General features: G+C 44.9%; 1 protein-coding gene across 2 annotated transcripts in view; it reads right to left on the bottom strand.

The window, feature by feature from the left end:
• The window catches only part of Spock1 (SPARC (osteonectin), cwcv and kazal like domains proteoglycan 1), a 527,108-nt gene extending 504,517 nt beyond the window's left edge, over positions 1–22,591 (bottom strand). The window contains exons 1-2 of one of the 2 annotated variants that reach the window (XM_087194726.1): positions 22,415–22,591; positions 21,667–21,852 (exon numbers count right to left, since the gene is read on the bottom strand). In XM_087194726.1, coding sequence (XP_087050852.1) covers positions 21,667–21,852 — 186 coding nt within the window. In that variant the 5' untranslated portion in view covers positions 22,415–22,591. The remainder of the gene's footprint in view (positions 1–21,666; positions 21,853–22,414) is intronic. The other variant, XM_087194725.1, reaches the window with a different exon arrangement.
• Positions 22,592–25,477: the final 2,886 nt, after the last annotated feature.

Below are 25,477 nucleotides of genomic sequence, written 5' to 3'. Positions count from 1 at the left end.
AGAAACAAACCTAGTTGTACATGAAGATGGTAACAAAATCACTTAGGAAATAAGACTTTCTTCAAGTAATTTTGAACATGTCATTTTGACTATAAACCTTTAGTAATATACATATAGTTCATGAACAGAAAGAACTGCAGAGAAGTCTTAGATTTTGGCAGGTTTGCTATGAGTAGGAGTATTGGTGCTATAATTCCTAGGCTCTTATGTATACTGTAGAATAAAACAAGTGAGTACATTTGTTGATATTAGGAGCTAGGGTTCTCACTGTGGAAAAACTAGAAAGAGATTTATGGAATCTAATGATGTGGCATTAGATTTACATTGAAAGTATCAGTATGACCTCAGAATTTACCTAATCCCTACCTTTTTATACCTGAAGTGCTTAAGAGTAATCACAATTCTCGGCAGTAATAAGCATTCCCAACATCCAGATCTTGGCTTACAAATACCAGTTCTGCTTAGAAGAAACCAAGATTGCTTGAATAAATGTTTCGTTTCTGGACTAGAGTAACACAAGATAAGCCTCAAATACCTTATTTTGCCTCTTATGGTTTAGATCCAAAATGTTCCCAAGGCCTCTTGTGCTCATAGTTGGGACTTTTGAAAGGTGACTGGGTCATGGCGGGGAGCATAGGAGGATCTGGTTGGAAGAGGTGGGTCACTATGGTTGTGGCCTGAGGGGTCTGCCTCCCTTCCTAGCTCCTTCCTTGATTCTCTCTGCTTCCTGTCCACCGTGCTGTGAACAGCTCTCTTCTGCTATGCCTTCCTGCCTTGAAGCCAGCAGACTATGGAATAAAAATATGATCCAAAATAAACCTCTCCTCCTTTAAATTGTAGCTGTTGTATACTGTTGGGTACTGTGTCCCAGTGATAAGTGACTAAGACAATACCCAAAATAAGAAAGTCTGAAGGACATCAAAGCAAGCTTGATAGGGTTCCCACAGTCAAACTTGGTACAATCTGAGCTTTAAGAAAAACACTCAGAGTAAGGGCAACACATTGAATGGTAACACACTGAACTGAAATAAAAATCACAAGTTCATAGTATCATTAAAGAGGTTGGAGAGAGGTGAACCTTTTCTTTAAAAAAAAAAATGCTGGCTAAAAATGTAGGAAGAATGGTAGTATTGGAAAATCATCGCTTTTCAACCAATTGTGGAATAACTGATATAGGCAAAACCATCAGTGGATTTAAAACCACTGGATAAAAAGCTGTTGAAGAAGGCCAGAGATTTAGCTCAGTGGTGCCGCACCTCCCTCGAGGGCAAGCACAAGGTCCTGAGTTTGATCCCCAGAACCAAAAACAAAAACAAAAACAAAAACAAAAAAGCTGTTAAAGAAAAGGATAACTACACATCCTCAAACTCCCACCCCACAGATCTACTAAATACACACAAAAGAAATAAAGTGCTTTTACACTGAGAGACCTGGCAGACACCACCTTAAGGAAGTGATCAAACAGAGCATACCCAAAAGTGGGACAGAGTGGCATTAGGTGCCCTCTAAGATACAATGGCAACTATGTAAAATCCCCTATATGATCTTGCCAAAATGTCCAATCTAAACCTAATTATGAAGATGCAATCAGATAAACACGCATTGAGTGATATTCCATTGGACAACAGGCCTCAACTCTTCAAAAATGTCAATATACAGAAAGACACCTCTTTTCTAAAAAGGGGGATAGTATTCTTTTCATTTCTAGTCAAAAAGTAATATAACTATCAAACTCAATATTCACTACCCAACTACATTATGTATGATGCTTTTGGTAAGAACAATGTGTAGACCAAATAATATTATTGTATTAATGATACATTTCTTAGATCTAATAATTACTGAAAATGTGGGATTCTTAGGAAGTACCTCAGCTAAAGTGTCTTTAAACAGAGAATAGCATTTATTATGTTCTGATATTTTTTAAATTCTCAACATAATTTGTGTAAAATAAGAGATACAGAAAAGTATATTTAGAATCCTACCTTGGCTTAAAGAGTTGAGAAAGATAAATTATATAAATTTATTTCCTTATATGTGCACATGTAATTTATGGAATGATGTATAAGAAATTAATAAAATCAGTTACCTGTGACAAGTACCAAAGAGGAGTAGAGAACAGAACAGGTCAGATTAAGAGACATGGGTGAAAGCAAGTATATTTGCTATATATTTTAAAAAATATTTTGAACTATGCATAATTATTCACTTGTTTTTAAAAAAAGAAATGTACAGATCTAGAAAGTGGAAGAGATAGGTCAATGAAAGATCTCAGAGACCTTCACGGAGGGCTCCTTAAGGTTTTCTAGAAGTATCAATGACATCCTTGCCAGGGTAAAACCTTCTCAGGCTAAGTGCAGAAGAGTAAATGTGCCATTCAATAAAACACATTAAAAATCTCGTATTTTTATGGGCTGAGGGTATAGCTCAGTGGTAGAGTATTTCCCTAGCATGGCCTTGAGTTCAGTCTTTAGTACCACAAAAAACATTTTTTTTAAATCACAGTTTTGCATGTTCTTGCTTTACAGCAATTCCACAAATATCTTTTACTAAAAATTATTCTAAGGAAATAACTGAAAGAATAGACAAAGATTTAATCACCCAAAATATTCATCACTGCATTATAATTAGGATAAAATAAAAAGTCTTATTTAAGTAAATTACTGGAATATTTACCAAAGGAATATTAGGACAATATGGTCAAATATGTCATAACAAAGATATTTGTTTCTTTAGAATGAAAAGGGCATATACAATAGATGATTTCATATATATTGTACACATGTGGGTATATAAATGAATCAAGCAATATACCTATCTTGAGTGAGGACACAGATATTTTTTCTTTTTTTAAATTTCCTAAAATTTAAGGTATTTTATAGTTTTTTTAAATAGTAAAATTTACAATTAGGGCTGGAAAAGCCACATGCAGAAAGCTCTGGAGAGACACAGTCTAGATGTCTTTCTTACCAGCTTCAAGGCTGGAGAGACTTGCAGAGGACTTAAGAGTTTTGTTTACGGTAGCTGGGATTGAACCCAGAGCCTTCACACTGAGCTAAAGCCCTAGCCTTTGTCTATCTATCTGTCTATCTAATCCATCTTTTGAGACAGCAAAAATCACTAAGTTGCCCGGGCTGGGTTCCTTCTGCCTCAGCCTCCCAAAGTGCTGGGGTTACATGCATGCACCAGCACTCAAAGTTGGGGATAGCCAACTCAGGTCTCTGGCTCCTGTACATTTCTCTGTATAACCCATAGGGAGGAAAAAGGTGGAGGATCTGCTGGCTAGGATATCAAACCTGTCAACTGCCAACAACACCTAACAGCAGCTCAGTAGAAGAGTACATCACTGTCCACTGGACCATGACAACACTTCCCACTCACTCCTCATGGAATGACCAAATTTGAGGGGAAAATATAGCCTCACTTCAACACAATACCCCTTACTAAACTCCGCGTGTCAGTACAAAAAGCACCTAAAGCTACAGACCTCGTAAATGCTGACAGAGGCAGGTTGTGCACATCAGCATACCCTGGTGACTCTGGAAAAGAGATGCTGACTTCATGTAACCAAGCTGAAAAAGTCACAGGTCCTGTCAACTTGCTGGCTGCTGAGCCAGTTAACAGGATGACACTGACTTCATTCAAGTAGCACAGCCATCTCAGGAATGGAGGAGAGAAGTCAAATTTAGAGTTGAAGCTTCCCCTTCTTTACATTAGTTCTTCTACTTGACCAACTCACTTAACCACTCTGAGTGTCTCATTCAATCTTCTAGTAGATTTTTGAAGGTTAAATGAGCTGTATGCAAAGCACTTGAAAAGAAGTTCCGTGCACACATGGGTGTACTGTCATGCAGGAGGACTGATCAACAAGACCAACTGGTGACAAGGCTGTCCTAGAATAGGATACAAAATCTCAATCAATATTAACTGTATTACTGTTAAATCAAAATGTACAGACCCAGAATCATCCAACAGGAAGGCTGAGACACCATCACATCTGCAGCAAGATTCAACATCTCCAAATGAGAAAAGTGACATCACTATCCCCAAAAGGGAAAAAGTGAAGTGACTGGCTTTAAACACACACACACACACACACCCCTAAGTCTCACATGTAAGAGACATTCCAACTTGAAATAATCCCTGGTTTTACTTTAAATGGAACACAAGCTAAATGACCCCATAAAATGTTTGTTTTAAGAAATTAAACAAGCTTTCACCCAGTACCTAGTAAACTTGAACAGAAAATGAAATTTGCATTCAGCCAAGGTTCCAATATTAACCAATACGAGGCAGGTCATAAATCCAGAGGATTTATAAATTAATATATGCTTGTAAGATTTCCCTGTTCAAGGAACTACTATGCCACCAAGCAGAAAGTTAGGATCCTCATATTGGGGATATATATAAGTGAGACTTTATTTGATCCCAAATTTGACTAAGAACAAAGCTCAGCACCAAATTCCTGTACATTCTTAAGGGGATGGGGAAAGCAACAATGTTGCAGATGTTAAAGAACAATTCTTAGCTAGAAGGCTTCATATAACTCCTACCAATATCCCATACTGTCCCTCTCTGAGCAGGGGACTCAAGAGGGGAGAAAGTGGCAGTCTCCGTCCTTTTGAAGTGGTCACCAGGTGTGGAGTAGTGTGTGATGTTCCCTAGGGTCACCCAGTGAGGTGTGCTGCCCACTCAAGTGCCATTTGAGGGACATTATAAGAAAGCTGCTCAAAAACAGAAGCATCTGGAAGAAGGGAAGAAGCATTCCTTGGGTTACACATCTTCTCAGGTGGTAAGCTTGCTAATCTGTCCGGTGACTAAACCAACAGCCCAAGAAAATTCAAACTGAGGCAAAGGGCAGCCTGGGGGGAAGGCTGTGTCCTGGATGTTTAATAGAGCCAGGAGATGAGAGTTTAGGAAACAAAAGGACAACAGAAGTGCAGCTCAGCTGAAGCCATCGTATGTGTGCACACGTGTGTGTGTGTGTGTGTCTCCCTAGGAACCACTCACCAGATGAAAGGGCCTTATTAGCATGAAGCCTGGGGGAGATCTTCAGGAGAAGATGCTCTTGGGATGTCATCCATGTCACTGGCCAAGCATGTGATTGCTCCCTCTCTGGTTGCATTATAAGATTACCCTAAATTGTCCACTAATGTGGATTTTAGCCATGTGACGCTTTGCTCTAGAAAATATGTCTCATCTAAGAGGCACTGAATTGCTACTGCAAGGCTCCACAGCACACACCTCCTGCTGCTGTGGTGACTGTGAGGGCAAGCCCACGGAGCCTGCATCAGAGCCCATCCCAACACAGATGAGTAGCATGAGGTAGAAAAAAAGCCAAAAATGTTTGTTGTTTCTAAGCCAAAAATGTGATTTTTGGAGTTAACACAGCGTAACCTAGTCCACCCTGATAAAATGGGACAGGAAGAAAAGGTTATCCTGAATTCAAATCACCACACCAAGGAATTATGTAGAAAGGGGTGCCCCCAGCCAGTCCCCCAGCCAGGCTCATCTTGACCTCAAACCTGGGAGGAAGAGCATTAAATCACCAGCCACACATTCAGCCACAAGTCTAAGCTGCACAGGAGAGCAGGAAGAGAAAAATCACAAATCTGATAAGAGGGAGGAGTTTAAAACTTAACTGGACTTAATTTTAAAGCTAAAAAGCATTATAGAAAATTCTCAACTACCAAGATATTATTGAGGGGCAGCAGCAATTAAAAATGAACCAAATTGCCTCATGTTTATTTCCCAAATTGAAATTCCTCAATAAGCTACTTGCCCATACATGTTTGGTAAACAGGGACATGTGTTTGTGACTGGTCTCAGAAAGCTGCAGCTGTTCACATTTGCGCGCATGCGCACACACACGTATTACTGCAATAATTTTCAACAGACAATACTGCCTCAAGACAATTAGTTCTAATCAGCTGCAACTGCAGTACGTTAATCCTTTTATGTGGACTTCCTGCTTCTCTGAGAGATACAGTTGTTTTACTCTGCACCCTACAGAGGAAGAGATTAGAATGTCTGAAATAATGCATCCCAGAGAAGTGGATTAGAGCCCAACTATTATTAGAGACTGGGGTGGGAACAGAATAACACAAATGTGGTCCAAAGTACAGGGAGATTTATTAACCTGTCAAAGTTCTCCAACTTCTCCCTGCTCCATGCCACCCCCTGCCATTTTTTCTTTTTCTTTTCTTTTTTTTTTTTTTTTTTTTTGGTACCAGGGATGGAACTCAGGACCTTATGCTTGCGAGGCAGGTGTGGTGCCACTCCGCTAACTCTCAGGCCCCACTCCCTGCCATCTAAAGAACAGTTCTTTTTCCAGCCTGGAAATCAGGAGAGAAGAAAACACTTAAGAATGCCAAAGAAAGTGGGATGCTTGTGGCCAGAAGAGGAAAGAAAACTATATAACAAATAGCTTCCAGAAGAAGAGGAAAAAAAAGAGATGTATGCCATTGTCATAGAAAAAACTCCTAAGCATGCCAAGGAACCAAAGGAACAAGGAAGAGGAACTGAGCACCTAAGAACTGTAGCTGTGGGTTATAGTTTGGGTCTTCTTTAGCATTCTTTGAAAGAAAGAAGTAGAAACCGATTTTTTTTTCAATTCCCTTGGCTGCTCCAATGCATCTGTGAGATCTTAAAGCCTTGGCTGGTAGGGACCTGGGGTTAATCTGAATGTCAGTCTTCTGCAGAAACTCCTCTGCTCATAGCATTCTTCCCTTGCCCTCCTTAGCTGATCTTCGCAAAAAGGCACTTCATAATTCAGAGCAGGTGCCTTCTCCCTGAAAACTTCCTTGACCTCTCCACTGAGGCTGGATGACCTTTCCTTGGGCTCACATAGAGGGAAGTTCTGGAAATCAACTCACCTTACATTACCATTTTCTACTTACCTGTTTATCATGTAGAGCATTGACTCCTTCGAGCTAAGATTTAGTCTTGAATTCCTATATCCTCAAGTCTGGAACCATGCCTAAGACACAGGTGTTCAATAATTAAGACCATCTACTCTCTCCCAAACTCAAAAAAGTACTTGACCAAAATAATGGGGGAAAAAGTGAACCCTACACACCGCCCTCCTTGGCCATACAACACAAACTAAGTGCTTCTGTCTCAACACCTGTTATGTCTGCAGCTATTCTCCTGGCCACTTTCAGCCCTAAAAAATGTGCTAAGAAAACATTTCACATAAAGAATATTTCTGTAGTGGGGAGAGGAATGGAAGGAAAAGAGTATAACTTAAGAAAAGCATCTTAAAAAATTTACTCAATAAAATTAGTTTGGGTGTCAAGACGCCACATCTGATGGCTGGTAACAGCAGCACAGTCAGCTGCAGATGTGCAGAAACACTAGAAGGCCATGGTCCTCCAGAGCTGTGGTCAGGGGAGCAGAGTGAGGACAGTGCAGGGTCCATCTTTTTCCTGCATCGCATAATATATGCTAAAGAACTAAAGGGGCCCTTTGAAGTTAACTGAAGGCTAAAAAGGCCAAAGATATGTGTCTACCTGAGCATCACACTGGAGTTATATTTGTAGGAAGTTAATCCTCAAAAAGGTCCTTTTAAGCAGAGCAAAAAGATGGTCTTTTTCTACACTCCTTCCCATGCCTGTTACGTCCAGTCCTGCACAGGAGTGGGACCAGCCAGGAAGGATGTCAATCCTGGGCAGCAACACAGGCTTGGTGTCAGGACAGTCACTGGGAAGCTTGGGGAGAGAGAAACTGGATAATGCTCAAGGGAGCTCTCTGCACCATTCTGGGTGGGCCACATGGGATGGCCTGCTATCCTAAGAGTGACATCCTAGGAACAGAAGCTACATAAACATCAACCAGACTAGAGACTTGACCTTCCTCACCTTCACTGCCACAAGGACCCGACTACTTGAACCAAAAGTAAAGACAGGCCAGGACAATGATGGCGAACCTTTTAGAGACGAGTGCCCAAACTGCAACCCAAAACCCACTTATTTATCGCAAAGTGCCAGCCCTGCAATTAAACCTGAATACTGAGGTTGTAGTTTAGAAAAATCAACTCAAACACTAACATCTTTTGTCTGAAAAGAAAAATAAATAACATCCATGCCATAGGTTCACCACCACTGGGATGGGACACTGTCTGTAAGGCTGGTGGGCTCAGTCACTTTGTTATAGGCTGTGTCTCCTTTCCTGCCCCAAGGAAAAGCGCTGGAATTATCCAAGGCGAGAGAAAAAGCCTCACACCACATTCTTAAATATGCGAACATGTAGAGATCCTCAGAAAGCCCAAAAGACAGGAGTCAAGGTCCCCAGTTCAGGAGCTCACAATCCAGGAGCACCTCTCACAGACTGGATAAGAACCAGCATGCACAGTGGTGTTTCCCAGGCTGCACTGCACAGCTCCAACTTCATGGTTATTGGACCCAGAGGAGCAGGTTGTTAAAATCTGCCATGCAGCATATGAAAAAGAAGTGAGTTGTGAAAAAGGATCATCTTATTGGAAATAATGGATACTACCCAAGATGTGTGGTGCAGTAAGAATCGAAGGACAGCACCAGCCCATGCATCAGGAGACTGTCAGCTCTTTGGGGGAATGGAAATATTTTCGTGCTGCGTTTTTCCATTCCTCGGGGTAACAAAATCAAACAGGCTCTCTGATTAATGGAGCAGCCAATTTATTGTGACTCACAGGTAAATACACAGTGTTGCACACAAAAACTCCCAGTAGCCATTTATCTTGGCAAAAATAATAAAAATCGTACGGCCTTTATTATACTGGATTGGCTGCAATAATCTGTCAAATTTCCCCAGGATATGAAAAATTATATATTTATTCAATTAGTCCTGCCTTTTGTTGGTTCCAGAAAAGTCAAGTGTCTCCGACAGAGCTCTATACCTAGAATGCAAGCTCCATGAAGGCAGAGAGCTTTGTCTGGCTTATGTTAATGCCCTAGAGCCCAGAAACGTAGCTGGTACATGTCTTAAATGAACAAAGGAAAGAATGGCTAATCACATGACCCCTATTCTCAACCTCTGGACTACATCTTGCGTTAAAAAATATTGACTGTAAAAGTAGCAACCTATCTCTAGGCCAAAATTCCACAAACTTGACCCTACTGATAAAATTTTTGGAGGATGCAGAGGCTGTCATATGCATTGTACGAAATTTAACAGCATCCCAGCTTCTATTCACTAGATGCCAGTACCACCCTCCCTACTCAGTTATGGCAACCAAAAATGTTTCCACACACTGCTGAACATTTCCTAGGAGCATAATCCTTCCTACCTGGGAATCACTCTTCTTGGCCTGCAGAAAGCTCTCAAACAGCTGACCCTGTCCAAGAAAACTGCTGTGCTGTCACTCTCATTCATGATGCTGAGATGGTACTGGGAGAAACCCTATTCCTGCATGGGCTGAGGTGAGAGCATCAGGCCTATGGTGAGCCCAGACGAGAGGAAACCCTGGGTGATGACAAGCAGGCATGTGTCTTGGAAGCAAATGAAGACTGAGCTGTGGGCACAGGCCCTGTCTATATTCCACAGGAGAAGCCACTTTGCTGCCATAGTGTGGATAGACTTGGTTTTTAATGATCTCCTCTCATCCTTCTGCACCACAAGGGCATTAGAGCATCTATACAATGTACCAGTAGCAGGGGATCTATCAGCAGCAATTTCACTTAAAATTGGACTTGGAACATCTGCTTCTAATTACAAGCAAGGCTGAGGTTCATTAATATCACCAAAATGAGTTCTGCAGGCTCACACAGAGAAGGCTTTGCAAAGCATTCACAAGGCCAGACACAAATAGGAGAAAGGGAGGTGGGTCATGCTCTTGAGTCTAGGTGAGCTGAGGCCTCTTGCATCTTTCCCAAGCGAAATCCAGAAGGATCAGACAAACAGCCTTCCCAGTAGGTCCCTGAGAGCTATGCATGCTACCTGTGCAGAATCAGGGCCTGTACAACTCTTGGCAAGGCAGGTTTCCATCCCATTCTTCTTCTTTACCATAAAACACGAATACCCAAGGCTAGAAAGGGTCCAGTAAAATATACACCCTACAGCTCTGCAGGTGGAACTAGAACAGCTTGCTAACTTAGATCAATGACCTTTAAAATGTATATGCCAGTCCACCAAGTATTTCTACTTCTGGAAAATATATCAAAAAGAAGTAATTCTAAATATAGGAAGACCTGTGTACCCAAAAATATTCACCATGTAATCCCTTACGGAAAAGACAGAAATGACCCAGTGCCTATTGCTGGATACCTTCACTTGATATACTGTAGTATATACATTCACTACAATAATAGGTACCACTAATATGTCACTTATGACGATTAGCATCTTACTAAAATGTTTATGTTGTATAAATGAAGAAAAAAGAAAGAATGCACCAAATCATCGAAATGGCATGATATCAACCCTAAAAACAAACTTTGGCTTTAAAAAGTCTGAAGGAAGCAAACAGATAACCCTCCCACAAAGTGTTAATAGTGCCTGCATATTGGAAAAAAATTGATTTATTTATCTTTTTCTATATCTCCTAAATGCTCTTTGAAAATGATCAATTTCTCTAAGTTGGGGAAAGGATAATTAATATAAAGTAAAAAAACAGAAAACCAGTTAGAGCATAGATGCATCCCTTCTGCATTCCCTTCACCTTCCTGGTTTATTTTCGTCTGTAGCATTTAAAACCACAGTGTATCTTTAAGCCTCCCCCAACTAAAACAAAATCGCCATAAGGGTAGGCAAATGTCTGACTTTTGGGAGACGCTCAACACAATTTTGTTGACTTGGATGTATGAGTTAAACAATGGGTCTGCTTTGGGTTTTTAATTTCTCAATCAGTAAAACAAAAAAACTGCTCCCAGTAAGCTTTCTTATGCAAGTAGTAAGAGAGTAACTGGCCACCACTAAAAAAAAACCCAAAAAACTATTCAACCACATCTCTTAACCAGGGTGAGCAGTGGATTCCACACTAGGTATGTACTTGAAAATACAGGTTCACAAAAGACATGCCTAAGAGAGCACTATTATGTCAGAGCTCAAGCCTGGAAGCTGCCTTCATGCCCCTCAACAACACAACAGGTAAATCATTCATGGAATATTCATACCACGATGAGAATGAACAAGCGATGGCCATGTACAATGTATCACAAATTAAATATTAGTAAAACAGAAGTCAGGCATTTAAAATATACATCCTTTTGATTCCACTTGTGAAAGTACAAAAACAGGCGAAACTAATCTGTGGCGTTAGAGGTCACAGGAGTCCTTACTACGGGAGATAGGTAGCCACTGATAGAAGCACAGGATGAACTTCTCAGGTCTAAGTGCTATTCCGCCTCTTGACCTGCATGCTGGCTGTCTAGGCCACTCACTTTGTGACCTGTGTGTGCTGCACTTCAGGGAAGTGCACTCCCTACCAATCAAGAGGCACTGAGGTCAGGGAATCTTTCTATGATGATGTCTCCATTTACTATAGGCCTTGATCTACAGTCCTGACAAGGCTAAACTCACCATACTTCCCCATTTAGGCACACATAAAGTTCTGTCTTGTTGACACCCCTAACCACAATTACAGACTTGCACTTTCCTGCTGGCCACACCCGGGTCCACAGAACTGGGCAAAAGAGCAGGTCATCCATACATATCAGTGAGTTAAGGTAAACAGAGGTGACCTGATCACCAGGCAGATACAGAGATGAAGCAACTGTCCTCCAGAGATATGGCCCAAGGTCTCAAGTAGGACAATGCCTCAAGAAGTCCAGCCTGCCAGGTTTGCATTGGTCCATGTGCACATTTTTCTCTTTGGAGCACAAGTAACCCTCAACATGTTTCCCCAAATCCTGTGCACTTCTTTTTCTACACATTGTGTCTGACAAGAATCCCATTTATTCTCTCCCTGCTGTATCCTTACTGTGCAGAGCAGTGCCTGATACACAGTCGCAGGGCCTCTGAGTATGAATGCATGGACAGAACGACCAACACTGCAGAGCCAATGCACCAGGATCTGGCTTCCGGAAAGGCAAAGCCATAGGTACAGGATGATCGTGAAAGGAAAGAAAAGCAAATGTTCTAAAAAAAAATACACAAAGCTCTTTCTGAGATAGAAACTATTTAAACCACCAACCCTAGCATATAAAAAAAAATCTCACAATTTCTCAAACATCAGAAAATACAGTACTATTTTGCCTTTACCATGGATAGCATTTCACTGCCATTCACAGAAAATGACACAAACCTCATTGAGACAGCTGGTCAAAGAGTACAGACCAGTACCCCAAGTCATGGCAGGGTTAATGGGCATTGATGGGGAGTAATGCTATGCCCCAATAAAAGTGCTAGACATCATCCAACCAACCCCACAAAAATCACAGAACAGTCACCAAGTCTAATGTGTACGGAAAGACCTAGAAACTCTTTGAGGTGCCCCTGAGCAAAAGAGCAACGCAAAGACCCCAGGCAACTAACTGGTCTCTTCAATAGACTTAACTGTTTTATCCCTCTCGGCAATAGCTTTATCAATTTTGGGTGCCACCAATTTACTATTAATCAGCCAAGGGGAGTAAGCAAAGTTTCAGAATTTGTTCACTGGGAAAAGAATGGCTTCAGATCAAGAAATACTGCCAACTCTTGTTGATGTTCCTTATTTTTCTAAGCTTTGTTGTTCTCTGATTGTTCCAAAATAATCTGGCCAATCAAACAGAAAGACTGCAGGGTCAACGTATCTCAGACATACTCTGCATTCCGCCCACCCCAAGGGTCTGCATCTGTGCACCCAAGGGCAGGGAGCTCCTACAACAGAAGGGCAAGAGTGAACATTCTTTGCTATACCCACCAGTCCCTGTCTATTACATGCCCTTAACACCATTTCAATTGCAATACCCATTTCACTTTAAACTAAAGCCAACGTCAGAGTCAATTTCCTTCTGCTCATCTGTGCAGAAAACATATCAACTCTCTTAGAGAATATGCAAAGTCTAACCGGAGTTGACTGGAATCAGGCCCTTGGAAGATGGGAAGATTTACTGAGATAGTCTCTTGGAACAGCTTCGGTGAAAGGTCCCATCGCAGTTCCACTGCTACTCTCATCATCACTCTGAGAAACTATCAATATGCTCATTTGTAATAACAGTGGGATAAGGCAAAATTTTAAAGCCCAGGGCAGTTGATCAAAGAAGGAAGAAGAAATTCACACCCTGAAGACATTAGGAGTGGGATGAGGCAGGGCAAACAATAGCTGTTTAACAGAGAAAGCTGCAGAAGACCGCAAGGAAAGTCAGAAAGAGGAGAAAAGAACAGGCCATCCTTCCAAGCACTTGTGCCATCTGTGTGCATCGCTTGCTACAGCTGACTCATTTTCCTGCCCCCAAAGTATGTGTTAAGTTGAAAATGTGTGGTGTCTTTCTAAACACGCTAGGGAAGAGCTCGCTACTTGAGGGAATCCTAGGACAAACACATCTGATGGAAATGCATTGAGTTTCCACTTCAGGACCTACGGACATGCTGGTCCCACTGCCTCAAACACAATCACCCCTTTTCCTCACCCAGCTCTCTCTGCCATCCTGCAAGGCTCAGCTTCGGGGTCCACCCAGGGTGGCATTTTCTGGCCAAAACGCTAGGTCACTCCTCTTCCTACCCATGACGCCTTCTAACAGCAGCAGTGCCTCTACCTCACTGGATTTTCCCAACCACGCTTACATGACTATTTTGTGATTGATCTGTCTACCAAAGTAGAGCATAAGTTCAAAGACAGTTATGAACTATGTAGCTGACAGCTGAAGAGCATTTTCACACCAACAAACTACCCTGGCCTGCATGAACTATTTGTTATTGTCTGGGTTTTCCTAAACCACAGCCAGCTTACTTCGGCTGTAGTAAATTATAGGCCTTCTGACTGCCTGTAATGATCTGGAACTGAAGAGCTGGGTCTTTGGAGAGAAGGAACAAAGGTCTGGCCAATCCTCTTAGTATTTTCCAGTTGGTTCTAAAGCCAAGCCTGGAGCTTGGAGACCGCCCAAAAGTCAACGAGAAGCATTGCTCTACCCTATGGATAGTGCTCCAAAGACAATGATACTGGACCAAGACCAGACTGCAGGTATCTGATATACAGAGAGTGCTGGGAAAGCCGTGGTAGCAAACAGGCTGGCCAGCCCATTTGCCCCAGGAACCTGACTGCCTCCCCACCCAGGAAGCTAGCTAGGACCACTCTTCAAGACAAGATGAGGTTTTCCCTGTGAGATGGGCTAGAAGGAGCTAAATCGGAGCTCAACATTAAAACTAGCAAAATTCAGGGCTTATTTGGTACATCCGGGTCTCTGGGGGTACCCTTCCTATAACTAGGATTTTGGTACAGCTGGCCACAAACTCCGACCTACATATTTCATGATGTTGAGAGTTGCTAGTTTGAGGAGGGGCCCAGTGTTCACGTGAAACATGACAGGGAAGTATCCTCTACCACATGCTGCAAAAGTAAGGTAAAAGAATGGGATACATGGAACCTTCAACTGCCTTCCAGATTGGCAAGAAGTGGCTCCAGGGTCATGGAATGAATTTCCCCAACATGCCTCTAAAACAGAAGGCAGCACGCGGCAGAAAGCAGCGTTTATAGATGTGTGCCAACAGCTCAGCTAAGTGAAGGGTGCCTTTGAAAACAAACCAAAGCAGCTGGCAAACAGTGCCTCGACGACGAGCACCTACTTTGTGTCATGTGCTCATGCAGTCCTCCCCCAAGGCCCACAAAGTCAGATCATTCCAGTTTCACAGATAAGGAAAGTGACATCCTAGTCAAAGAAAGACTCAAGCTGATCCTTGACGAGGCTGTGAAGTTGGGCTAAGAGAGGGCTCATAACCAGGACATACCTCAGCCTTAAGAGTTCTGAACAGGTTCAGAGACAGTGCCTGAATCCTGAGGAGGATTTTGTTCCCCGTCAGGTTCCCACTACCTCTCAGCAGCACCCATATGTTGGTATCCATCATCACCGTCAGTTACTAATAGAATGAGATACACATCTTCACAGCTCATGTGACTCTCTGGGGTCCACCCTCTGCAGGTGGCACTCCTGCCCTTCCGGGGATGTGGGAAGTTCTGCCTCAGTAGAGTTTGCTCATTCACTCATTTCAATGCACCCAACAGTCCCTGAGCAGCTTCCTGCACTGAGCTTTATGGCACAGGTCTGCAACAGCAAGCTATACACAGCAGTGTACCTTAAAGGAAATGACAGCGTTAAGAGATCCTAGCATAGATGTAGGAGCTAGATAAGAAAAAAAAGTTTTCAATGTTTGTGACACCTAGAATTTTTATTTATCAAAAACCACCAGCACATGCTTATTAAGCTCCTAAAGGCTTCTCTTCCCCAGGGTTTCATCCAAGAAGCCCTGCTTGGGAAGTAACTCAGATCAACAAAATGCTTATTGACCACCTGCTGTGTGCAAGGCAGGAAAAACCTTAGGTGCTTATTTCAAGAAGTACCCAACTATTAAAGATGCTAAAACATAGATATATACAGCTATAAATCAAATAATAATGCATAAAAAAAACTATAGGAGTTAACATTAAGAAAACAACTTCCACTTAAGCCAGGCACTGTTCTGCTTCATATGCATTAACCAATATATGCTGATATATGTCCACCAGCCATTCATTTCCCCTCTTAAGGAATTGCCCTTCTACCACCCTTAAACTCAGAAGCACAATGCAGCCTCTACCACTACTCTAATGCCAGAACCCAGCTCTCACCCTGGGCATGTAACCAAGTCCCAGAGGATCAGCATATTTTACTAACCTGGTCAAAATGATTGAGGAGTGCCTACACAGGTAAGTCTAACAAGACTCATTTTAGGGACTTTTATTGACACTGCTGAGACAAAAATGATAGGATGTAAACTTGAAGTTGTTACAAGCTACTACATAAAACAAATCAGCCTGAGGGGGAAAAAAAAAAAACATATGGGAAATAATGCCCAAAGCAGGAGGGTGGGGGCCACAGAGCAGAAAGAATGACAGACATACCCAAACCCTGAGTTCTAGGAAACAATATCAGGCTCTGGATTTAGCCTTGCATAAAACCACAATGTGACCATAGCATTGTCAGTCAGATAGTATCTTCTCCTTTCCACTTCCGCAGGCTTGGACTAGATTTTAGTTACTTACAATGTAGCACCCTCATCAATAGGATACAGTATGATTATCCCCACTTAACAAATAAGAAAGCAGAGGCCCTGAGGACAAACAAACTGAGGTTACTTTAAGTACTCAAGACTTGTGGGGGCTGCATATACTGTGCTCTTTGACCAGAAAGCTGCAGGAATGCCAGCCTGTTGCGTGGCTCTCCATCCACCAACTTTAAGGTGGAGAAAGGCTGTCTAGCTCAGCCCCTTTGTTTCACGGTGGGTTCCTTTCTGCACAGTGGATGCAGCCATTTGGAGCCCCAGCTTTCTTCGGGGCTCTGTCAAACTCTTCATCCTGGGCTCTATCTTCTTTGTTAGTGGTACACAGAAATGGTGCATCTTATACCTGATAGCTTCTCATCCTAGCTGAAATATGGTAAACAAATACTTGTAACCTCGGGCAAATTAACTAACCTCTTATAGGAAATTTCTTCTTTGTCATTATCTGACCTGGGGAGGTAAGATCAAGTGTGACTTGGATCTGGGGAATTTCCCCAGGTATACTGCCACTTTACCATATCAAAGGTAAAATGAGTCACCTTGAAGGTGTCCAAGTTTAGATATTGAGCGTCTGGTTTGAAACACTGTACATTATATTGAGCAAATAAGTAAGAAATGATGTATTATAAAATATTTCATTATTAAAATTACTTTGTTTTCTCAAGCAAGATAAAATAGTCATGCTAAAGATTAGGTCCCATTCCTCTAGGGGAACATTAGAGGTCCAATTACCCACTTGGAGCATCTAAATAGGAAGAGTATCAATCCTCCCAGCAATGCCTCCAGCTGAAGTTCTGTGGACCAGGGCTGGGGAGACCCAGGAGAGGGCAAGAAGCTCTGCCACAACTGTCTGGCAAGACCAACTTTTCTCCCGCAAGGGCAAACTGAAGGTAAGGATAGAGCAGACAATACTCTAAGGCCTGTCGACTTCTAAACTACCCCTCTATAATGATCCTTGTGAAACAATTATTTCTATCAGTGGTCATCTGGTACCTAGGATTTAAGATAGTGGGTTCATTAAAGAGAATAAGGATCACAAACTCATTTAAGTCTCCTTGAACCAGTTTAATCAAAATGATTTTCTGCTACCCTCCATTACAAGCCGAGTTTTCGTGCTGACAGATTAATGACTGATCCACTAAGCCATACCACCTCTCTTGTCACCAGTCCTCCCAACTGAGCCAGCCCCTGTTCTATCGATAAGTTCCATTTGCCCTTGAAACTCATTATAGCTGAGATGCTAAGATCAAATGAGCAACATTCACAGCCAACCTGGTTATGCTACAGAGACCACCAAATTCCACAGAGTCTGCAGCAGGAGGAGAAAGAAAAGGCCTGGTCCTGGTGCTCTCATTAGAATTACAAACCCAGGTCACTCAGGAGAAAGATAAATGCCAGCCAAGACAACACTTCTGATTCTTGGGGCCTGCTAAAGGTAATTATCCTGGCAGTAAATGTCAGGGCTAGTTTCACGTGTGTGAAAGAAAGAAAATGTCATGTTTAGTGTAAGCAACAATATTATTTTAATCAAATCAAAAGCTCATTATTAAGAGAAGGCCATGACAGGACCTCCTGAAAAGCTGTTCACCTGGCTTCCTGCTCTTTGTCTCGGCCTAGGGTTCTCCACTGATTGCCCTGGGCATTAAGCAGGGAAGACTTGCGCTGTGATTTTATGCAGACTCACATACGAAATCCACTCAGCCCTTGATTGGCTGCAGTGCTCAGGCTCTTCCACTTCCCAGCTCTGGCCCTCCTCATCCTGATTCTGGGGAAGAGAGTGAAACTTCCCAGTAGGGAAGGAATCATAATAACAGTACTTCTTTCGTAGGACTGTTAGGAATATTACATGAAATAATATATAGAAAGTATCTTAATTGGTGACACACTAAGTGCCCCATAAGTGTTAGCTGTTATCTATTTCTCCAATGCTCTAATCCTTTAATTACAAGCAACATGTATTAACTTTATAAATAAACATACTTTTTAAAAAAATAAGACAGAGTAAAAAAATGTGACAGTACAAGTAAACAGCAGACAAGGGGTTACATGGCAAAAGAGATTACACAGATGAATTCTGTTCACCTTTATATTCCAGTGCCTATCACATGGCGGGCAGTCAAATATTTGCTGGAATAAATCAATGTAAGAATTAACAGAGTAAATTCCCCTTCTAATGATGGTCATCAGAAGCCATATGGTGCACACTTATAATCCTAGCACTCGGGAGGCTGAGGCAGGAGGATCACCATTGAGTTCAAGGCCAGCCTGGGCTACACAGTGAGTTCAAGGCCAGCCTGAACTACATAGCAAGACCCTGGCTCGAAAAACAAGAAAAAAAAAATTCATACCCTATTTGTGCATCTTGACCTCTTGACCTCAAACCATGGAGAGTACAGGACAGCTGAAGGTGAGAAATTATTATACAACTTAATATAAATATTGCAAGCATCAACTTCTGCATCTCCTCCTTCTTGATACTGTATCTGGGCAAAAGTCCAGAACATCAGAATTCCTAGTCTTTATAAAAGAATAATGACCAAATAACAGTTCACAAATGCGTTCAGGACCAATCATCTGAATGTTGCTGTAGTTCTCTGGGATCCACAATAGGCAACAAACTATGAAGCAGGTCTGAAGGTTTTACAGGAGATAGTGAGTTCTGTGCACCTACAGTAATAAGACCCATTTCAAAGTGGCGAGCAGAGGCTGCCGGGTCACCTCAGGCAGCGTCCTACACACTGCAAAGCGAGGGTGCGACACACACAGCTCACCATCATATTCATTTCAAAGTCGGCCAGTGGCATCTCCAGTGGGTACAATCACCTCTCTACAAAGAGCTCTTAACTTTCAGCATCGAGAGTTCAAAAATCATTTCTAAATCTCTGTCTCCCAAGTCCAACAAAGTAACAAGTTGGGGGCGGGGGGAGGGTATAAGAAGTTTTCTTTCACACTAAATTTGAAAAACTAACAAGCATCATAACAGTGATCTCAGGACACAGCCCTTCAAAGTTATCAGAAGTTTTACAATACAAAACAAAGACCCAGACAATACCAAAGAAGCTGGGGCTTTGTCACACACACTCCAGGGAAGCCAGGCTCAATGAAAATGATCAGGCTGGCTGAACTGCAGCCTTGCTGGGGCTTTATCTACTGTCCACTGACTAGCCTGTTTCTAAAGAAAGCAACCTTTTACTCCCTAGTCCCAGTGGACTCGGGCTTTGAGGTTACTCCAAGGAAAACATGGGGACTTGCCCTTAAAGTGTCTGAGTTTCACAACATTTTAAAGAGGTTAATGGCACTGAATTATGTCTGAGACACTGCTGGCATCAGAAGACTCCAAGAAGCATATAAAATGGTTGATGACTGAAGAGGTTTGGGATATTTTTGAACACTTTTAGATGGTATGCTGGGCCAAATTACTGTTTTTACAAACTACTTGAACTTTCAGAAACAAAAAGCAATAAACTTGAACTTAAAGAGTATTTTTTTTTCCTCTTGCTATTAAGTCTTGGAAGGCAATATTTTAAATATCTAAGGCAATATTTCCTAAGCATAAAATTGCCAAGTATGTTTATTTAAAATGTGGATTTCACCCCACACCTACCCCAGAAATATGGAATCAGAATTCCTAGGAGAGTGTGGGTGTAATAATTTATCAAGCACCCCAAGGTAGGTTTCATCATGTTAGGTTTGAAAAAAACACTGAACCTAGGATAAAAATGTCAGCATCACTCCTAAGGAAAACAAGAAATGAAGAGAAGCCCAATTTCTATAAATTTAAAGCTATGTGGGATTTAAGAATATCATACTTAAGATGCACCGAGCACACAAACCTTCAGATATAAAAGTAGGACAAACCTTTCCACAACCCAAAGCCCAGCAGCATGAGTGTTTCTGGTCCCATCTGCTGCCCTGAGAACCAAGGCACCTGGGAAGCCTGCTCCTCACCTCTTCCAAACCTGGCCCAACCTGCCCATCTCTAGCAGACTTTAGCATCTGCCCTTCTCTCAACTCTATCAAAAATGTAATGATAAAATAGCACAACTGCTTTCACCCTAGGCAAATAAAAGCTTCACAGTTTGCGCATCAACTTCAGCCAAAGGCAAAGGGAGTCAACACCGAGCCCCTCAGATCAGTTCAGAAAGGGGACCAGGGATGTTGAACAGAAAGCCGAGGACATGGTGAGGTGCGGAAGGATCTCCCTGGTGTGGGGAGGGCTGAATGGGAGCAGATCTGCTATAAAATAAGGCACCAAATAATTTCAGAAGTTCAACGAATGTAAAAGCCCCTTTGCAGGAAAAGCAGCCCACCATGCACGCAGGCGAACTGGAAGCAGAATGAGAGAAGAGAGACGAGCAAGTCCCCACTAAAGGCTTGGGCACATGCATCCTCTGCAAGAGGATCCAGAGAGGTTGCTCTTCAGAAAGCACAAGGAAACCTCTGTCAGTCATCCAAGGCCTCAGACCTTCTCCCCTCCCCACCCCAGGGTGAGGGAGACTGGGAATGGGACTGTGAGGGATCCAGTGGAGATCAGTGGATGGCCCCACTCACCTACCACCCCATGTCCTATGGCAAAAACGAGGGACTTTGTGGTTGGATCGAGGTGTCACTTTTTTTAAGTGTATGCTACCGGAATGTTAGCATAACACTGAAAACTGCTCCAAAAGACAAAACAGCAATGCATGTGAACACAAAACCTTTTCTCTTGGCATTACAGGGGCAGGACTACCTAATGTTAACTACAATAAACTATCAAACTTGCAGGTCCCTCAGGAGGTGTGGCCCCAGCCGCCTGGGGCACTCTGTGGAGGGGCTGGCAGCAGCTCCCATGGCACAGAGGGAATGCCATCTGCTGAGAAGCTGGCACCAGGTGCCTCTTGCCCCCACATCTTCTGGGGCTGAAACAGGCAGCGCAGGTCCCCAGGAGTAAGTTTCTCCCCTCCCAGGGCTCTTCAGGGCAGGGGACACACTCCAAGGGCCACCTGTTCCCTTTCCCCTCCCTAAACACTCCAAGGGTCAAAACTGCCAGATCTTCCCTAAGATTCTATCAGACCCACTGCAAGGGCCCGCCCCTCCTCAAACCCCTGCAACACCTGGCTCCCCAGTAAATGAGCTGGGCCCCCCAAACCTAACCTCTCTGGTAGGGATGCTTCTGACACACCCCAAAGAAGGTCCAAATCACAGCTGCCAAACGGAGCTCCTCCCTGGGCTTCGGCAAAGCCCATCATCGCGATCAAGAGATCTCAGACGCTTGGGGCGCTTCCGTCCCACAGCTGTTCGTGGCTCCTGCTAGATTTTAGTAGCTCGCTCGCCTCCTCCTGCAAATAAGGTAAACCTGGACCACAGGTAACAGGCCAGAGCCTCAAGCCCTCGAAGTTCTCTTTAAACTTCCTCTGGGCAAGACACGCAGAGCCGGCCTCGGGCAGGTCTGCTCCTGCCGCGACCCCGCTTCGCAAGCCCCTCCTGGAGCCACCACCCCCACCCCTCACCCCGCAGCGCCGCGGCCGTGGTACTCACGTCTCGGAAGCGGTTCCAATACTTGTCCCTGTCGTACTGGGAGACGGTGCTCAGCCACTGGTCATTGTCTAGGAAATTGCCATTGTTGAGGCCCGCACCTCGGGCGAACGCGTCCAGGTGCCGGCTCTCGACCTGCAGGAAGCAGCACGCCGCGGCGGCCGCGGCCAGCACCGCAATCGCTGGCATCTGCGGGGCAGGGGCGCGGGCGTGAGCGGGAGGGCAGGGGACGCGACCCCGGCTGGCTCCGCCGTGGTGGGGGCGGGGATCGCAGGGGCCGGGGACCCCGGCACAGCTGCAGCGCGCGCGATCTGGAGACCCACGAACCCCACTCACGAATGGGGACTGAGCTACAGATGGCGAGGCTGGGTCCCGAATTAGGGAACGCGTCAACTCGAGAACCCTTCACCTGTTCTCCGGGTGCCCCCGGACCTTTGCTCTAGGATCGGGGCGTCAGCACCCCTCCGCAAAAGCCTGGAGCCCCGATCCTCAAGCCTCGCGCCCACAGACGGTGCCCACGGCTTGGGGGCAGGAGGGGAACGGGGCTCCGAGCAGCAGCCCAGCCTAATGACTCCGCCACCGGAGTCTCCCGTCCCTAGCTAAGGAACAGGTTTTCCTTGCCCGCCTGAGGCCACGGCGACAAAAGGGGCCCGCGGAGATCACCCTGGGCCCTGACCTGCCAGCCCCACGGCTGGCCGCTGCGAGGTCCCAACTACGCCAAGTTAGGGCGCGGGGGCTGCAGCGCACATACCTTGGGAGCCGGCCCAGGTCCCCGCGTCCGAGTTGCTTGAGCCCCTGTGGCACGGCCGCCGAGAATGCCGATTGCTTGCTCGCTCCGCTGCGCTCCTGCTACCCGCCGCCGCCGCCGCGCGTCCGGCCGCTTTGTGAGCCCGCAGCTCTCAGGCTCGCCAGGCTCCAGGTCTCGGGCGCGGCGTCCGCGGGCGGAGGAGCCCGAGCGCGCCAGCCGAGGCCTCTGGCGCCCCCTGGCGGCCGTGAACTGCTTGAGGCCCGCCTGGGTGTCTGGGCCCATCATGTAGTTATTTACACTCCGGTGGTACTGAGGAGACTTTCTGGGCCAGCCTGGTGCAAGATAGCTGAAGGAACCGAGAATACAAAACCAAGAAGCCAGCCACCAAGAATCTTTACTTTTGTTGTGGTTGTTTTACTGAGGATTAAACCCAGGGCCTCATGCCGCTAAACTACACCCCAGCCCTTTTTACTTTTTGTTGTGAAACAGAGCTTTGCTAAGTTGCTCAGAGGGCCCCCCCAAATTGCAGCTCTCCTCCCTCAGCTTCCCCGAATAGCTGGGATTACGGGTGTGCACCATGTGCCTGGCTCAGGAGTCCCAAGATCCCTTTCATGCATCACCAAGCCTGAGTGGATTTCCGTACTGCCCGCCCGGGTCATAGTCAGACCCCACCTTCCTCTCTGCAATCTGCCCCATGTCATGGCCACTCCTGTCGGCCCTGCATGGCCCTCCAGCCTTCGTTTCTCTCAGTTCTGCATCCTTGTGCTCATCGTGACTCTGCCAGTATACTTTGGTCTCTGCTTCTGACCCCACCCCGTGGAAAATGGCTCAAAGCTAGCCTGCTACATTTTCTTATATAGGAGGGAAAGGAAAGAGAAGAGCTGGAGCAGGCTTCAGGGACAGGACACAGAAGCAGGAGCTGGCCTTGACCCCAGCCCCCAGCTCCTTCACAGTACTCAGCCATGTTTGATCAAACAAGGCTGGAAGGGACTCAGTGCCTTCCCTGCCTGAGACCAGGAGATACTTACCTGCCACCTTCTCTATATAACTGTATCCCACTCCGCATGCTCCACACGCACCAAGTGCTTGTTTAGAACAAGTCTGGCCAAACCATCTCTGCCACCACCATGCCCAGCACAAGCTCAGAACACTTCCTGATGCTTTCCTGAGACCAGACTCCTGGTTGCAGCCCCAGGGCCTGCACATCTGGCCCTGCGCACCTCTGGTTACCTGTCATTACCTGTCACCGAATTCCCTTCTCCTAGCTTCACTTCCTGGATAGTCTTCCTCTAGGTATAGACCCCCGTGGAGATGAGCTGCCTCCAGTGTGGGCTCTCTCACTTTTGCTTGGGCCAATGTCCAGCCCAGCTGGAGCCTCATTAATGCACTCCTCTGCTCACTCAACTGTGCTTGTTCAGAGAGACTCTTGCTGAGCCCAGGGACCAGGCCAGGACCCCACTGACACTATCCATGTTCCTGCACTGGAAGTTGCTTGTCTCATGTCTGTCCTCCTCCTGGGCTGGAACTCAGTGAAGGCAGAGGCTGACTGTCTTGTACATAGCAACTCCCCTGTCTCCAGGGCACAAGCTCCTAACAGAGGTGCTCAGACAATACTCGTGGTGAAGGAGTGAGTGAGTGAATGAATGAATGGCACCCAGCCAAGTCTGAACCACGCTTCTCAGCTAACAGTAACACATGATGTAGTCAGTTGTGAGCTGGGCTGCAATCATTTGCTTGTGTGTAATATGTAGAAGTTGGAGTGTGATTGTTCTTCAAAACATCAGCAGAACCCTAGGTATCCCAATTTTACTCTGACTGATGTGCATTCCTGGAGGCTTTCTTGAAAGGGAAAAGAATGAAAATCACAGCTGTCATTTACATCAGCCAAAGTTTATCATGGGACTCTTCTAGGTATTCAAGATCAAATCCTGGGTATATCAGAGTGGAAGAGAGGCTTACAAATGAGGGAGAGAATTTCCTTATGTTCATAGAAATTCAGGCAAGCAGCACTTCTGCATTTCTCTATCCAGTTTGACAGCAAAACTTTTCCACAGAGTTGTCCCCTGATATTTTACTCATCTCTAATGCATTCTCCTACCACTCTAATCTGCCTTTCAGCCTCCCTCACTCCAATGACTTGTCACATCAACAGCAGCCCCTAGTTGGTCTCCTGGTTCTGTGGGCTCTAGGGCACCATCCCTCCTTGCTTTCCTGTCTCCACTAGTTATTCCTGCATGTACTCTAGCACTTCTTGGAGTGCAGGCCCAGGTTCTCCCTCACAATCTGTGCCTTTCCCTGGCTGCTCACATCAAGCCCTGCACTGAGTGTCCAGGTACAAGCCCAGCCTCCAAGTGTCTGAGGACTTCCTCCTGTTCATAATGGCATCTCAGGATGCCCACGTGTATGTCAGACATACCAGGATTTCCCTCAGCATCTGTGCTCTACGGTAAACCTATCCCCAACCAAATGGCTGCCTATGGCAGAAGTTTGAGGGTCAACTTCTATTCCTCCACTTCCTTCCCCCTCCACATCCTTCAGTGAGCTGGTCCATTCCACTTCCAAACGCCCAAGGACATGGACATACCCACTTCACACAACCCCAGTGGGCACCACCCCATCCACTCAGTCATTACTTCTCATCAGAGGACTACAGTAGCCTCCTAACTGGTTTTTTTGGTCCTTGCCTTTCTCCTGCAGCCCACTGTCTACTCCAAAGTCAGAGAAATGCTTTAGAAAGAGTCCCCATCTTACATAAAACCTCCTAACATCTTGCCATGATGCCCAGTCAAAAGCCCAGACTCCTCTCCGGGACAATAAAGCACTGTCCCATTTGTCCCCTCAGCCCTGCCCCTGTGCCCTAGATTCTAGGCATATTCCTTCTCAGTTTTCTGCAAACACACCAAGAGTGTCCTCACATTACGTCAGGTCCTCCACACTGGCCGGGTCCTCTTCCTGCAGTGTCCTTGCCCCTGCCCCTGCTCATCACAGGCCGGCTTACTCTTGGCTGTGGGATTTCAACTCAGACATCACCATCTCAGAGAAACCTTCCCGGCCTGCTTCATCTAA

This window comes from Heterocephalus glaber, unplaced genomic scaffold (genome assembly GCF_053883595.1).
Source record: "Heterocephalus glaber isolate CG9 unplaced genomic scaffold, H.glaber_assembly_v1.0 deba00001606, whole genome shotgun sequence".
Lineage (NCBI taxonomy): Eukaryota > Metazoa > Chordata > Mammalia > Rodentia > Bathyergidae > Heterocephalus > Heterocephalus glaber.
The sequence above is the reverse complement of the archived record's forward strand: the minus strand, read 5'-3'. Positions and strand labels throughout refer to the sequence as shown.